A 12,533-nucleotide genomic window follows, 5' to 3' on the forward strand; every position below is an offset into this window, starting at 1 on the left:
TTCTTAACCTTAATTCCTTTTTAACTTAAAATATTATATTCCATTCTTTCGAACGGTGAATGTACATTTTAATCCATTTCAATGTAAACACAGTTCATGCAGATAAATTTTTATGGGATTCACAACATTATCAGCAACTAATTTAAACACTAACAAATAATTACAAGACTTAAGAAGTTAAAATAAAAATTCCGATTGTAATTTTAACAATGATAGTCTGTCAAAAAAAAGAAACAATGATAATCAGAATGTTTAAAACTTCATTTCAGCTAATTCCTAAAATAAATAATGTGGTACTCAAAATTAACTATGGCAAACATTGGAAGTAGTAGAAAAATATATTCTAACGAAAGCCATTCATAATTAAGCTCATTTTAAACAAGACTTTTCCCTCCATTTTTAGGATCCAATTAAACCCTCTTGCTTGGTCTATAAGTGAAAGCTCAACTTTAAGGAAATGACAGAATAAAAGAATGTCTCCAGATCATTTCCTCACTGCTTTCAGACAGATGTCTTGAGAAAACATGAACTTCATTAAAATCATATTACAAACATGAAGCTTAACATTATCCATACAAATAATGCACATTCAAACAGCCCTGAGATGTTTGCTATTTGCACTAGGCCAAATTCCACAACATTGGAGATTCACATGAGGGGGGTGTTCAGTTAATTACTGAAAACACAGTAGCGGTGAAAGCTTTGAAATTGTTGAATTACCACCTCTGGTAGGTAAACTGAGAAATAGAATGAGATTCAGCAATGACCACCAGGTGCACATTAAATGGCAATAATTTAAGTAAATATAAAACAAGACTAAGAGAAGGCTGAAAAAATCAGCAAGGCGGGCAGAGAGAGGGTATATGCTAGAAATCTCTGCACAATCCCGCATGTCGGAAGGAAGCAGCTCGATCACAGGCATGGCAACACATGTTGAATGTGGAGGCAGAACAAGGCTACAGCTACTGCAGATCTAAATTCTGAGTGCTCCAGTCGCAGGGTCATGCCCTGAATTGGTGTCCTTGTGCTTTAGAGCAAGGTTTGCAAACTGCGATTCCAGGTCCCTGCTGTTTGTGCGCCTATGACTAGAAGATGGTTGTTGTTGCGGCTGCAGCTGCTGCTGATATAATCCACGTAATCTTCCTATCTCTCTTTCCAGTACTTCCTGCTCCACTGAATTTCACATTGCACAGTTTTCAGTGAACAAAACAAATTATTGTCAAAACTGATGAAATAAATCATGCCTAAAAAGAACTCATGGGTTCATCCTCACTCACACATGCCTAAAATGGCCATGTTCCTGGTCTCACATGAGGTGTCCCCACTCCCCACACCCTTTGGGCGTGAGGCTGATCTTCACTCACACATTTGATTATCTGATGAAGTGGCTTGGGCCATGAGGGATTCGAGTGAAATTTGACCTTGCATTGCAAGACAAGTTCCATCACATGGTGGTTCAGGTGGCCAACTGATCCGAACCAAGTTTCTTGAGGTCATATATTAACCAGTAACTTACATCACTATCCTATATGGTAGATTCTTTTAATATAAAAACGTACTCCGTCCATTCAAAACGTTTGTTGTTTTAGCTTTTTACCAATTTTCCAAAACTTCTGTTGTTTTAGAAATGCAAGACTATTTGTCTAATTTTCTTCCATATATACCCTCATTTAATATTATATCTCTCACCTACCACCTCCTAATTTCACATATCACAATTCTCACCAATCACTTAACTAATAACTATGGTTCTCTTTATCAATATAACTCAGCATTAAATAAGGGTATTTTGTCAAACTACACATTAATTGATGAACTCTTAAACTGTGCATGTCCTAAAACAACAGAAGTTTTTGAATGGAGAGAATACATGAGAATGAATATTTGTTTAGGCTGGTCATTCTAATTTTATCTCACTATTTTATTAAATGGATATAGTGGGAGGAGAAAAAACTCTTCACTTCTACAATTAGCCTTCATATAAACAAGACTCATTGCGGCACTCACGACAATTCTCTAAGAAAATGCAAATAAGAATCGGAAAACAACTAAATACCAAATTTGCTCAACACTCAAGTGTGTGTAACTTACAACTAGTGAACTAGAAGGTAGAACTTAATTAACTTCATACTTGCTTGCCATTTATATACTACAATCAAACTCAGATAATAAACCAAATGTATACTATAAATTGCATCATAAATTCACAAGTATTTACCAGCTGGGCTACGTAAGCATATGTACTCAACTCACATGAAATGCATAACCCAACATTTCCAAGCAAAAAAGACTTCCAATACTTGAGAACCCAAATGGATAATTCTCATAAGATGGAAACTTACAATATTTGATAAGCTGCTCCTGTGCTAAGCTTTCTAAACGTTGCTTGAGTGCTTTATTCTCCATACTCAGGATAAGATTCTGCTGGTTAAGAAATTCAAGCTCTGCAGATATTTCAGACCCTTCTGCCTACGTAATGACAAAAAAAAAAAAAAAAATCAGAATTTCCAACTTTCTGCTATCGTATATGAATGCATTTTCAAAAAATATCACCTCATACATAACATGCCTTATGTATGCCAAAACTAACCTGTAAAGCCTGTACATTTCTTTCCAGCTCAGCTATGTACTGAAGTTTACGAACCCTTGAACGTTGAGCAAATTGCCTGCATTATAACTTAAAGTGTTACAGAGTGTTTCCACATATAAATTTGTAGGGATTATAAATCTTCTGCAAATCAAGTAGCAAAAATAACAAAAAGTAACTGATTTCATTATATAAAGAGAAGCATGATGCAACTGCTTACTCTACTCAGGAAATGGTAACCAGCTTTAGTAACGCAGACATCACTTCATGCCACAAATAAACATTATTACTAATGTCTATTCTCCTTTTAATTACTTTATTAAGAAGTGATATGCCACAATTAGTACAATTTTGAATTTAATAATACAATTGTAAGGAGTTTATCTAGAAAAGTTAAAAAGGGTCAATGACAGAGAATAGACTTTATTCATGGCTTTGCTATATGAAACTATTCTGCATTGAGAAGCTAAAAAGAGACAGAAGCAGAGGATCAAATCATTCATTCACCAAAACTTGCAGCCTTCCAAGTCTGGAGAATTTTTTTGGTCCTCCCGGGATACCGAACACTCAGTACTCCCCTTTGTAAAACTAGGGTAAAAGTGACAGTTTTTATAATTTTGAATTTAAATAGTATGGGTAACTAACCATACATGGGTAGGTGTCATAATTTGAATGGAAGGAGTACAAAGTACTTTGGTCCACCAGGAGGACTATACCCAAGTGTAGTAACATCAAGCAATCACTATAATAGCCATAAAATCAGAAATTAGAAAAAAAGACTACATACTGTTTAGCACGTTTTGTATCTGTTTCAGAAGCAGATGACTTTGCATGAGAACCATCCTTTCTTTCAAAAGATGATCTTGCATCCTGTAAGCCAGATTTTATGGACTCACTTTTTTCATTTACAGTTGGTGGAAGCCCATCTGCTTCATGTGGTGTACAAGGTGTCAGTGATCCTGAACTTTGAAAAGCAACATGGTCTTTGCCAGATGGAACACCACCCAGACTTGTCACCCCATTTGAAAAAGAGTCCCATGACCTATTTTTCTGTTTTGCTAAGTTCATTTCTGCATACATGGGTATATGATAAGCATCTTTGTTGCGGTCAAAGTCTTGAGATGACCAAGATGGAGTAGATATCAAATTCTTATATTTATACTCGTCCTGGTCTGCATAAGTGATGTTAGACATATTAGCTGTGTCTATGTATGCAAAAGAATCACTTGATGAACGCCTATGACCACCCCTTCGGACAGGTGTCTCTGGCTCGTTAAGTAGATCATCAAGCCATGAAGGTTGTTCCTCAATAACATGGCTCTCAGATGAAGTACGTTGGTGGTGTGTGCTTCCTTCTCTAGATTTGTTAACAGCCTTTGAACCAACTCCGGGAATTGAGAGATAATCAGCATATGCTTGGGAAACACTAGGAAACGGGCTTTTAGGAGGAAGCAGAGCATGCTTTCCAGGATACATCAAATTTCTGACACTGGATGAGCCCTTTGAGTTTGCCATAGAAGCAGAATCAATACCTGTCAAATAACATTCTATGAATCAGAGCATGTGGCCATATAAGTGCATTTAAAGATAATATAAAGAACAGATACAACAAACTATTTTGGGAGGATCTTCTAATGAAAATTTAAACAATAAAACCAAGATAAAAAGATAATCAGATATTCTTATGTTCTCAATTACAAATATATAACCGCAAACTCAGTTACTCAGTACAAAGATCCTATGGCTATAAGGCTATAAGTATGCCTGTATATGTTCCAAATAATTGACATTTGGTGCATATGCAAATGCAATGCACTCAGTACATCAAATGTGTTGCTGCACCTGCTTCCCTATATTCTTGAAAAAAAACATACAAGGAACCACCTACATGTAAATAAGGAAGCTTTGGAAAAATAAAGCATCTGGCTAATCTTAAATTCGTAATTTCGTAAATGAGTAAAACCAGATAACTTCATTGACAGTCCTATAAACTAAATATACCAGAGCTCTACTGAAGTACACATTTCATTACATAAAAAGCCATGTCATGCCGGCAGCTTAATGGATCTATCTTTTCTTTTACTTTCTCAAATGTAGTTATAATATTTGTCCACCCATCTCATGAACAATCTTAAATTTCATTTTACATGGATATTATTCCAGATAGTTGACTTAAATTGTCAACCATTCCTTCCCTCCCAGTATGGGATCATCACATACCAATCGGTCTGTACATTTCTCTATAAGCAAGGATAACCTGATATAAAGCAGAACCCAGCGCATCGATGATCCCATCACACATAATAATCACCAATTTAAGTTAAAACCACTGTTATATTGCTAAACAAATTAGCTTCTTAATTTCATTTAAATAAAAATCAAACCGAAACAATCGTGTCTCCGAACCCTTCCCAGGCAATAACAGTTCATCACCAATGGAACAGAGAATCCAACAAAAATATTTTTTTCAAAAAAAAAAACTGGCAGAAAGAAAAACCCAAAACTTTGCAGCCACTAACTCGGGCGAGGGATCGAATCCAATAAGAAATTTTTTACAGATGACAAATTAAGAAAAAATTAATAGAACTTTGCAACCAATTGCTGAAGCTCCTGTTTCATTTACCCAAAGACCCAGATGAGGAAACAAATCAAAGATAGAAACTTTGAATCGCTGCTGAATTTCCAATAGAATTTACCCAAAGCATACATACACATGCATTTTCAGAAAATTGGAAAGAAAATAAAAGCTAAACAAAGGAAATTAAATTACCGTTTATAGCAAAATCAATCAAAATGCTGCAATGTGTGACGCTGTGGCATGAATAAAGCAACAATTTGAAGCTGATTGAACGAATTGAGGATGAAAATTGAAAGATAGATGCGATTCGCAATGAAACAAAACAGAAATTGGGAAGAAGAAAAGGGGAAAATAGGTAGCTGACCTTTGCAGATTGAAGATTCGAGATCCCAAAATGCAATGGTAAAAGGGCTTGAAATCGAAGCAAAGTTTGTTTGTTTCTCTCTCTAGATTCGAGTTAGGGTTCGTTGTTTTCTTCAACAACCTTTCTCTTTCTCTTCTCGTTCAAGCTTTGCTTTGGGGTTGATTGTAAAACCATGACCAAGTATAATAATACTGTTCCTACAACTTTTGTAAATTCACATTTTCACCCCTTTAAATCTCACTAATTCCAAAACTATTTTTTTTTGAGTTTATAAAATAAATAAATAAATAAATAAATAAATAAATAAATAAATAAAACTTAGGCCAGAGTAGAAAAGAAGTACAAGTTGTTGCATCGCTGTCCAACTTGTAAGATGCCAGATTGGAATTGGGTAATAATTGGTTCAATTTGGGTAAGAATAGATTACTCAACTGTTTTTTAATTATGACTGGCCAATCCAAGAGTTTTATTGCAAGTATTTAAGCAATTATATCAACAAAGTCTAACACATCTGGTAGATGACTGAACTACTTAAACATCTAATCAGAAACTCAATTTGTTGAGAGAAATCTCAGAGGATTAGTCTCATGACTGTCGGCTGTGAAAATACATTGGTGTAACAAAAAAAATTGAATTGTTATTTGTTTAAATTTATAAAATAATAATTTATCACTTATCTATAAACACTAACTCAGGTAAAAAAAAAATTACTGACCATATAGTACAATAAATTTCTTATGTGATAAACATCTGTCAATATATAAGGGCCTGTTTGGGACAGCTGTGAGGAGCGGTGGAAACGTGCGTTGGGGGAGAAGCTATAACTTGGAGCGTCCTGTTTTCAGCGTTGGCAACGTGCGTTTGGGGCATCCAACGCCCACCCAAACAGGCACTAAGTGACTAATTAAGCTTAATACGCAAAGGCAGGTATCATATTAAGAAAGATAATTTTTTTTTTCACATCTTTAATTTTTAGATTGAATTTTAATTGTTTTAAAAAAACCGATGACCTTATTCAGATCAATCCTAATCAAATTTTCTAAATCAACTTGAATTTGTTTTTTTCCTTAACCTGACCCATTACACTTGTAATAAATTGGCAACTTGTGAAGATTAGCCTAATTAAATATTTTGACCTGATTTCGTTTCGGTTGACACAAGTTTTCTAGCAAATTTTATTCAAGTTACTGCGCCATCATTACATGAAAAGGGGAAAAAAAACTCGCAAATCACATATGACCTTATCAAATATATATGTGCAAATTTGACAAATGTTCAATTTAAAAAGGAGAAACAAGGACATTGACTATAGTCAATTATGAATTACCCCTGGTTAAAGAGACACTTTGATCATTTCCTTAAAAAACGACATTATCTTAAATTCACTTTCGAAACTTAATCTTAAATTTGTTTTATCACATAAGTTTTATTAATTTTTTTACCGTAAAAACTGCTTCTAACATATCTTAATCAACCAAAAGCAAACACAAATTCATTATTTCATTATTTCATCTTTATTTAAGCACCAAAAAAAAAATTCATTATTTCAAACTTTATTCAAACAAATTTAATTTTATCACTTAATTTTATCCAACTACAAAATAAACAGAGGCTTCGCCTGTTTTAAAACTAAATGAAAGTAAGATGACATTTTTATTATTAAAACTGAAAAATAAAAAATGAAAATGAAAACCAAACCTACCAAAGTCTTCTCACATCTTATACTCTATATATATCTCTCTAAAATTGCTTGTGTTCAAAGTGAACTTTCTTGTGATGTGGTTGGCTGCTCACAAATTATACCCACCAAAATGTTCCTTATGCAATTGCCATGCACATATAAGCTGATCAAGCCTATAATTATGTGTGTGTGAAGATTTATTTGACACTACATACATCTGCTTAATGAAAAATGCCTGTGTGAATAGTGTCAGCTATAAAGTACACCATGTCAAAAGCAATATTCAACATCCTAGACATCAGCTTAATAAATTGTGAGAAATTGAGATACAACCTTCAAAGTCCCTTCTTTTCAGGGACTTGTTCGGATCTGTTCTTCGGATCACTGATGACCAGGCAATACTTACGATCCCAGCAACTTTTTCCATTTAGCATATGCTAAGACAAGCAGGAAAAGCAATACGCAAGCTGCAGAAATGATCCCCACAAAAGGCCAGAATATTCCTTGAGTGTTATATAAATGGCAAGGAATATTCATACCAAATGCACCGGCTATCAAAGTTTCAACAGCAATAGCAAAGGATGCAATAGTCAATGTCAACTGCAGCTGAATAAGTTCATTTCTATGGTTATCAAGTTGGATGTTGACATAGTCTTCGGTGTCATCGATGTATTCTCTAACCTGCAAATCAGAAGCCAAAATAAGTAAGAACTTTTGCCAGTTCTGAAGAACGATAGACTGAAGAACATCTATCGTTCTTCAGAACTTCCAAGATCCCAATCAAATTCTCACCATATAAACATTAATCAAATTCAGCAGACAATTCATGATCGAGAATGCTTTGCCAAATCCCAATATTCCATAAAACACAGTAGCTCCCCAGCCCCAAAAAAAATAAAATCTTGGGAAAAAGTACAGTAGTAGCCTTTCTACTAGTTTCACAGTGAACCATAAAAGGAAATCAACAGTATAAAAAGCACTGGTTTTCCAACTAGTCAGACAATACTGTGTTTCTGAAATCCTGAACTAAAACAAAGTTGGACAAACTACCAGTACCCCCTCTCTAAAATTACAGTAACAAAATTTGATGGCCCCAGCAGAGGGTGAGATTAGAATAAGTTGTAGAAGCTTATAATTCCTGAGGGAAAGCTCCCAGCAGTGTCACATTGAAACTAGCAACAACCCAGTGATGTTTGTGTGGGAATAAAAAAGTAAAAGGACGCTGTACTGCCCTATACTATAGTAAGACTCACAAGTCACAACTTTGTGTTGACAGGTACATATGGAGCGAAATATAAGTTGTGAATTTCATTGTCTAAAAGAAAAAAATCATAATATAGTTTAGATAGGACGATAAATTAAAAAAAGTGACAGTATCAACCTTCAAAGTTTGACACAGACATGATTTGACCACAATCTGATCATAAGAACACTTACCGACAATATCTTGTTACGAGTTCCATCCAACTGCATAAAATACGCTTCAAGCAACATCTCCAAGTCCTCCACATCGTTATCATCCTCATAGTTGCTGGTCACAAGGCTTCCACTTTTGGTAGAACCAACTCGGCGAACATGTGCATTATTTGGAAGGTTATATGAGGTTGTTGCTCCCAAATTAGCCTCAAATTGTTGATTCTGCAACCACTTCCTAGTCAAATATAGTTGTGCCATGTCCTCATTGTCATCTAATAGATGTTCAATTTCATCTCTCACCTGTAAGAGTGGACCATACATTTCCTAAGTAAGATATCTCAAAGATGACAGTATGCATCACTAGATGTGTGGTAACATAAGCTACGGTTATCTGTCTTTATAAAACGCCAAACAAAAACCTACTATAGAATTTCCTATTTGAGGACTATGGAGGAGTCAACAACATAAGGTTAACGAGGGAAATTGCTTTTCTTGCTCTGTTCAACAACTGCATGATTCTCTATATTATATGTGCCACAGGCCCGCAACTCACAAGGACTAAGAATCATATGTTAATACTGCTTCTTTAAAAAAAATTAAACCATATCAACGTATAATAACTAATAATTCCTTTGTCACTTCAATTAAAAGAAGCCCCTCTCATGGGTTCTATTTACATGTTTCTTGACCAGTCCAAGTCAGACAAACTACATACATTGCATACAAGAATTCAGTCTTGTGCAATATTTTAATCCCATCGATAGATTAAGAACATTAAAATTTTCCTATAGGTTAATCCACCAATTCTCAGCTTCCACAACCCTAGTCAACAAAAGAATAATTCTCAGTGAATCAAGGCAACCTTTGACAATACAAATCTTATGCAGCATACCTTTTGCACACGTGCGAGCAAACGAGTAAGATTGCTCTTCAAACTCCGCACATGTTCGAGATTCTTGGTGCTAACATTCCTAGCCAATTCATCTAAAACAGGGTAAGCACCTCTCTCAAGGTCTGCCACATTCGAGTCCAGATACGTGCAGACAACTTCCAAAGCAATCTCCAGAACTTGAAACTCAAACGGAAGCTCTGACTGCAAACCTTCCGCAGCCTCCGGCACAGGTAACCATTGTCTGCCAGTAGAAACCTGCATTTCACTCTCCTGTTCATCTGCAGGCCCTAGAAGCTGTTTAGGCTGATTTTTATGCGGAAGCTGTTGCCTGAGCTGCTCAACAAACGGAAGAACCTCCTGGCGAAGAGGATCAAGCAAAAGCACTTCTTCAGCAGTTACAATAGCCTTTATAAACTCCAAATTAACCACCATCGCTTTCTCCCTCGCTGCAAATACAATGAAAAGCATATCCAATATCATTCTTCATCAAAATCCCAGTTTAAATAACCATAAATATTCTAATTAAACCTTCAATTTCAAATTCTACACCTTAATCATTCTTCAGAAACTCTCTAACCTAATTGATCAGAAATAATCATAAAAGATCACAGGCTCCATCAAAATCCAAATTCCAAATTCACGAACACTACGATCAAACATTCAGAGAAACCCTAAAAACCGATTTGAATTGAATTGAAAATCAATTTACCGAGGATATTGGAGGAATGAGAGAAGACAGGGCCCAAAATCCTCAAGTCTCTGGCGGGAATCGACGCATGGCGGATGATCGCGTTCTTATCCCACTCCACGAGCTCCGACTTCCCCGCCCGGTCCAACCGCATCCACAGCCTGGCACCGCCGGTTTTCTTCTTCGCCTTCGTTACCGTACCGCTGCTACCGCCGCCGAGGACCAAGCGGTTATCGACCGGCGAGCCGGAAATTTCGGTCGCATGGAGCGGCGGCGATTGTGGCGGCAGCGTGGCCTTCTTAGAGCGGCGGCGGGAGGATGAGCGGCGAAAGGAGAATGGTCCTTTACCCATAATTAATAATTATGAATAATTGGATATTCAAGGAGAGTGAGAATTCTCAATTGAAAGGTGGTGGTGGTGGTGGTGGTGGTGGTGGTGTTCTTCTTCGTCTTCTTCTCCGGTTGCATCTTCCATAAAGATTCCTCTGCCTCTCAACCCTTCACTCACTCTTTGTTTATGGAGAAAAAGGTAACACTTTCGAATAAGGCTAAAAAGCACTTTTGGCCCCTGATGTTTCAAGTTTGTGCAAATTCTGCCCCTACTCTATTTTTGTCGATGTTTCTACCCCTCATGTTTTCAAACAGTGCACCATCTACCCCTCATGTTTTCCAACAGTGCACCGTCTACCCCTCCTACCCCTCCGTGAGGGGTAGACGGTGCACTGTTGGAAAACATGAGGGGTAGAAACATCGACAAAAATAGATAGGGGCAGAATTTGCACAAACTTGAAACATCAGGGGCAAAAAATGCTTTTTAGCCAAAATAATAATATTTTAGGATGAAGAATTTAGAAGATATATATATTTTTTGGTAAACAGAAGATATATATGGTTATAAATTGTTGGGTTTAAATTTAACTAATCAAATCTGTTTAAATAACAATTAGCAAGATTTTCAGAAAGAAAAAAACAATTAGCAATAGAAAACAAAAAAGTTGGTTTGGTTTGGTATAAAAGCTATGATCGGATTGATGGAACATAAGAGCTAAGCATGGTAGTCGCGCGAGTACCTAAACCTGTGCTCGCGCACCACTACCCGCGGGTAGTATACTCGTATCTGTTATGTGCCAAATGAGTATCCGTTTGTCAGATATTAAACAGGACTTAATGAAGTGTATGAGCCGGTTATTGCGAGGCTAAAAAATTGGGGAAAAAAAATATGAGCCATGAAATGATTATTTATTTTTTGCAGAAACATACAGCAAAGAGATGTTGCAAGCAGTTAATAATGATGTCACTCACGCGTTCTGTCCGCGGGTAGGGGAGGTGGCAACTCTTCTCCGTCGACAATGGCAGGTGACACTACGATGGATACCAATGGAGTGTAACATGACAGTAGATTGCTTAGCACAACTAGGTGTTAATTCTAATTGTTAAGAGTTCATTTATCTCCGGTGGAAGTTGAACCTTTCATCTTAAATGACTCGTTCTCTGGCTCTTTGTTTTGTCTTGTTTTATCTAATTTTCCGATGTATAAAAAAATATGGATTAATTATTAATTATTTTATATTAAACTTATTAATAATTTTTTACAATTAATTTATTAATAGTTACTTGAAAGAGACACACAAAAGTCAAACTTCCTAAAGTAAATATTTAATAGTCAATTTTTAGATGAGGCCTACTCATTACATATAAATAAAAATACTTTCATTCTCAAAATGCATTAAACTTATATTTTGATGTAAGAAAATCTATATTCATGTGTATTGAATAATTGAAGAATTTACTAATTTTCTTTCAACAAAAAAAAAGAATTTACTAATTTTAACGTCTTATATAAAGTGTCATAGAATTGTTCATAACTACAATGGTTTAAAAAAACGAAAGAAGAAAAAGATTCCTTTATTTTAATTATAGAAGTGCAGAGTGCTACAAAAGTTGATATTTGATGTTAATTTAAGCAAACAGCCAAAAACGACCACAGTGGGAGTCGAACCCACGACCTTCTGATCCGAAGTCAGACGCGCTAATCCACTGCGCTATGCGGTCTTGTTTGAATAAAGGAATATATTCTACGTATTTATTTATTAGAGTGTATGTTCAAAACTCGATCAATCATTAATCTTATAAAATATATTAATTCACAGTTTATCATCAGTTCTATTTATGTTGTTTTCTTAATTTTCTGGCAAAAGAACACATAAATAAACAGTGATATGAAGGGCTATACAAGAAAAAAGTTAGAAAAGTCAGAATTTCACACATTTATTATGCACCCCCTTAGCAAAATGAAACTATTTGTTTGCTTCATGTTTCTTCAATTC

The 12,533-nt window shown here is 35.6% G+C and overlaps 2 protein-coding genes and 1 non-coding gene across 4 annotated transcripts; all 3 read right to left on the reverse strand.

Annotated features, from left to right (window-relative positions):
* Window positions 1–514: 514 nt before the first annotated feature.
* On the reverse strand, window positions 515–5,696 carry LOC130711439 (uncharacterized protein At4g06598-like). Of its 2 annotated transcripts, XM_057561060.1 has the most exons (6): window positions 5,530–5,694; window positions 5,358–5,398; window positions 3,375–4,119; window positions 2,591–2,666; window positions 2,343–2,469; window positions 515–1,173 (listed from the first exon to the last, which is right to left on the reverse strand). In XM_057561060.1, the coding sequence occupies exons 3-6, from the start codon at window positions 4,100–4,102 to the stop codon at window positions 974–976; spliced, it is 1,131 nt and encodes a 376-aa protein (XP_057417043.1). In that variant the 5' UTR covers window positions 4,103–4,119; window positions 5,358–5,398; window positions 5,530–5,694; the 3' UTR covers window positions 515–973. The 2 variants fall into 2 exon arrangements, with proteins under 2 accessions (XP_057417043.1, XP_057417042.1); XM_057561059.1 differs by lacking the exon at window positions 5,358–5,398 and having other exon boundaries at window positions 5,530–5,696.
* Window positions 5,697–7,163: 1,467 nt separating this feature from the next.
* LOC130711440 (magnesium transporter MRS2-4) lies at window positions 7,164–10,706 on the reverse strand. The gene is made up of 4 exons (XM_057561061.1): window positions 10,228–10,706; window positions 9,519–9,964; window positions 8,648–8,926; window positions 7,164–7,891 (listed from the first exon to the last, which is right to left on the reverse strand). Exons 1-4 carry the CDS (start codon window positions 10,556–10,558, stop codon window positions 7,613–7,615), a joined length of 1,335 nt encoding a protein of 444 aa, XP_057417044.1. The 5' UTR covers window positions 10,559–10,706; the 3' UTR covers window positions 7,164–7,612.
* Window positions 10,707–12,184: 1,478 nt separating this feature from the next.
* Window positions 12,185–12,258, reverse strand: TRNAR-UCG (transfer RNA arginine (anticodon UCG)). Its single transcript has one exon. It is a non-coding gene; the product is annotated as a tRNA-Arg (tRNA).
* Between the last annotated feature and the right edge of the window lie 275 nt (window positions 12,259–12,533).

Source organism: Lotus japonicus, chromosome 4, assembly GCF_012489685.1.
Source record: "Lotus japonicus ecotype B-129 chromosome 4, LjGifu_v1.2".
NCBI classification, from domain to species: domain Eukaryota; kingdom Viridiplantae; phylum Streptophyta; class Magnoliopsida; order Fabales; family Fabaceae; genus Lotus; species Lotus japonicus.

Excerpts from the sequence above, each read along its gene's own strand:
- LOC130711439 (XM_057561059.1), bottom strand. The coding sequence starts at position 4,102 with ATGGCAAACTCAAAGGGCTCATCCAGTGTCAGAAATTTGATGTATCCT. Across the intron at positions 2,667-3,374 it reads GATACAAAACGTGCTAAACA|GCAATTTGCTCAACGTTCAA; the intron begins GTATGTAGTCTT and ends GTTATAATGCAG. Across the intron at positions 1,174-2,342 it reads GGAGCAGCTTATCAAATATT|TGGAGCAGGAAGTACTGGAA; the intron begins GTAAGTTTCCAT and ends TGTGAAATTCAG.
- LOC130711440 (XM_057561061.1), bottom strand. The coding sequence starts at position 10,558 with ATGGGTAAAGGACCATTCTCCTTTCGCCGCTCATCCTCCCGCCGCCGC. Across the intron at positions 9,965-10,227 it reads TCATTCCTCCAATATCCTCG|CGAGGGAGAAAGCGATGGTG; the intron begins GTAAATTGATTT and ends TTGTATTTGCAG. Across the intron at positions 8,927-9,518 it reads TGCTCGCACGTGTGCAAAAG|GTGAGAGATGAAATTGAACA; the intron begins GTATGCTGCATA and ends CCACTCTTACAG.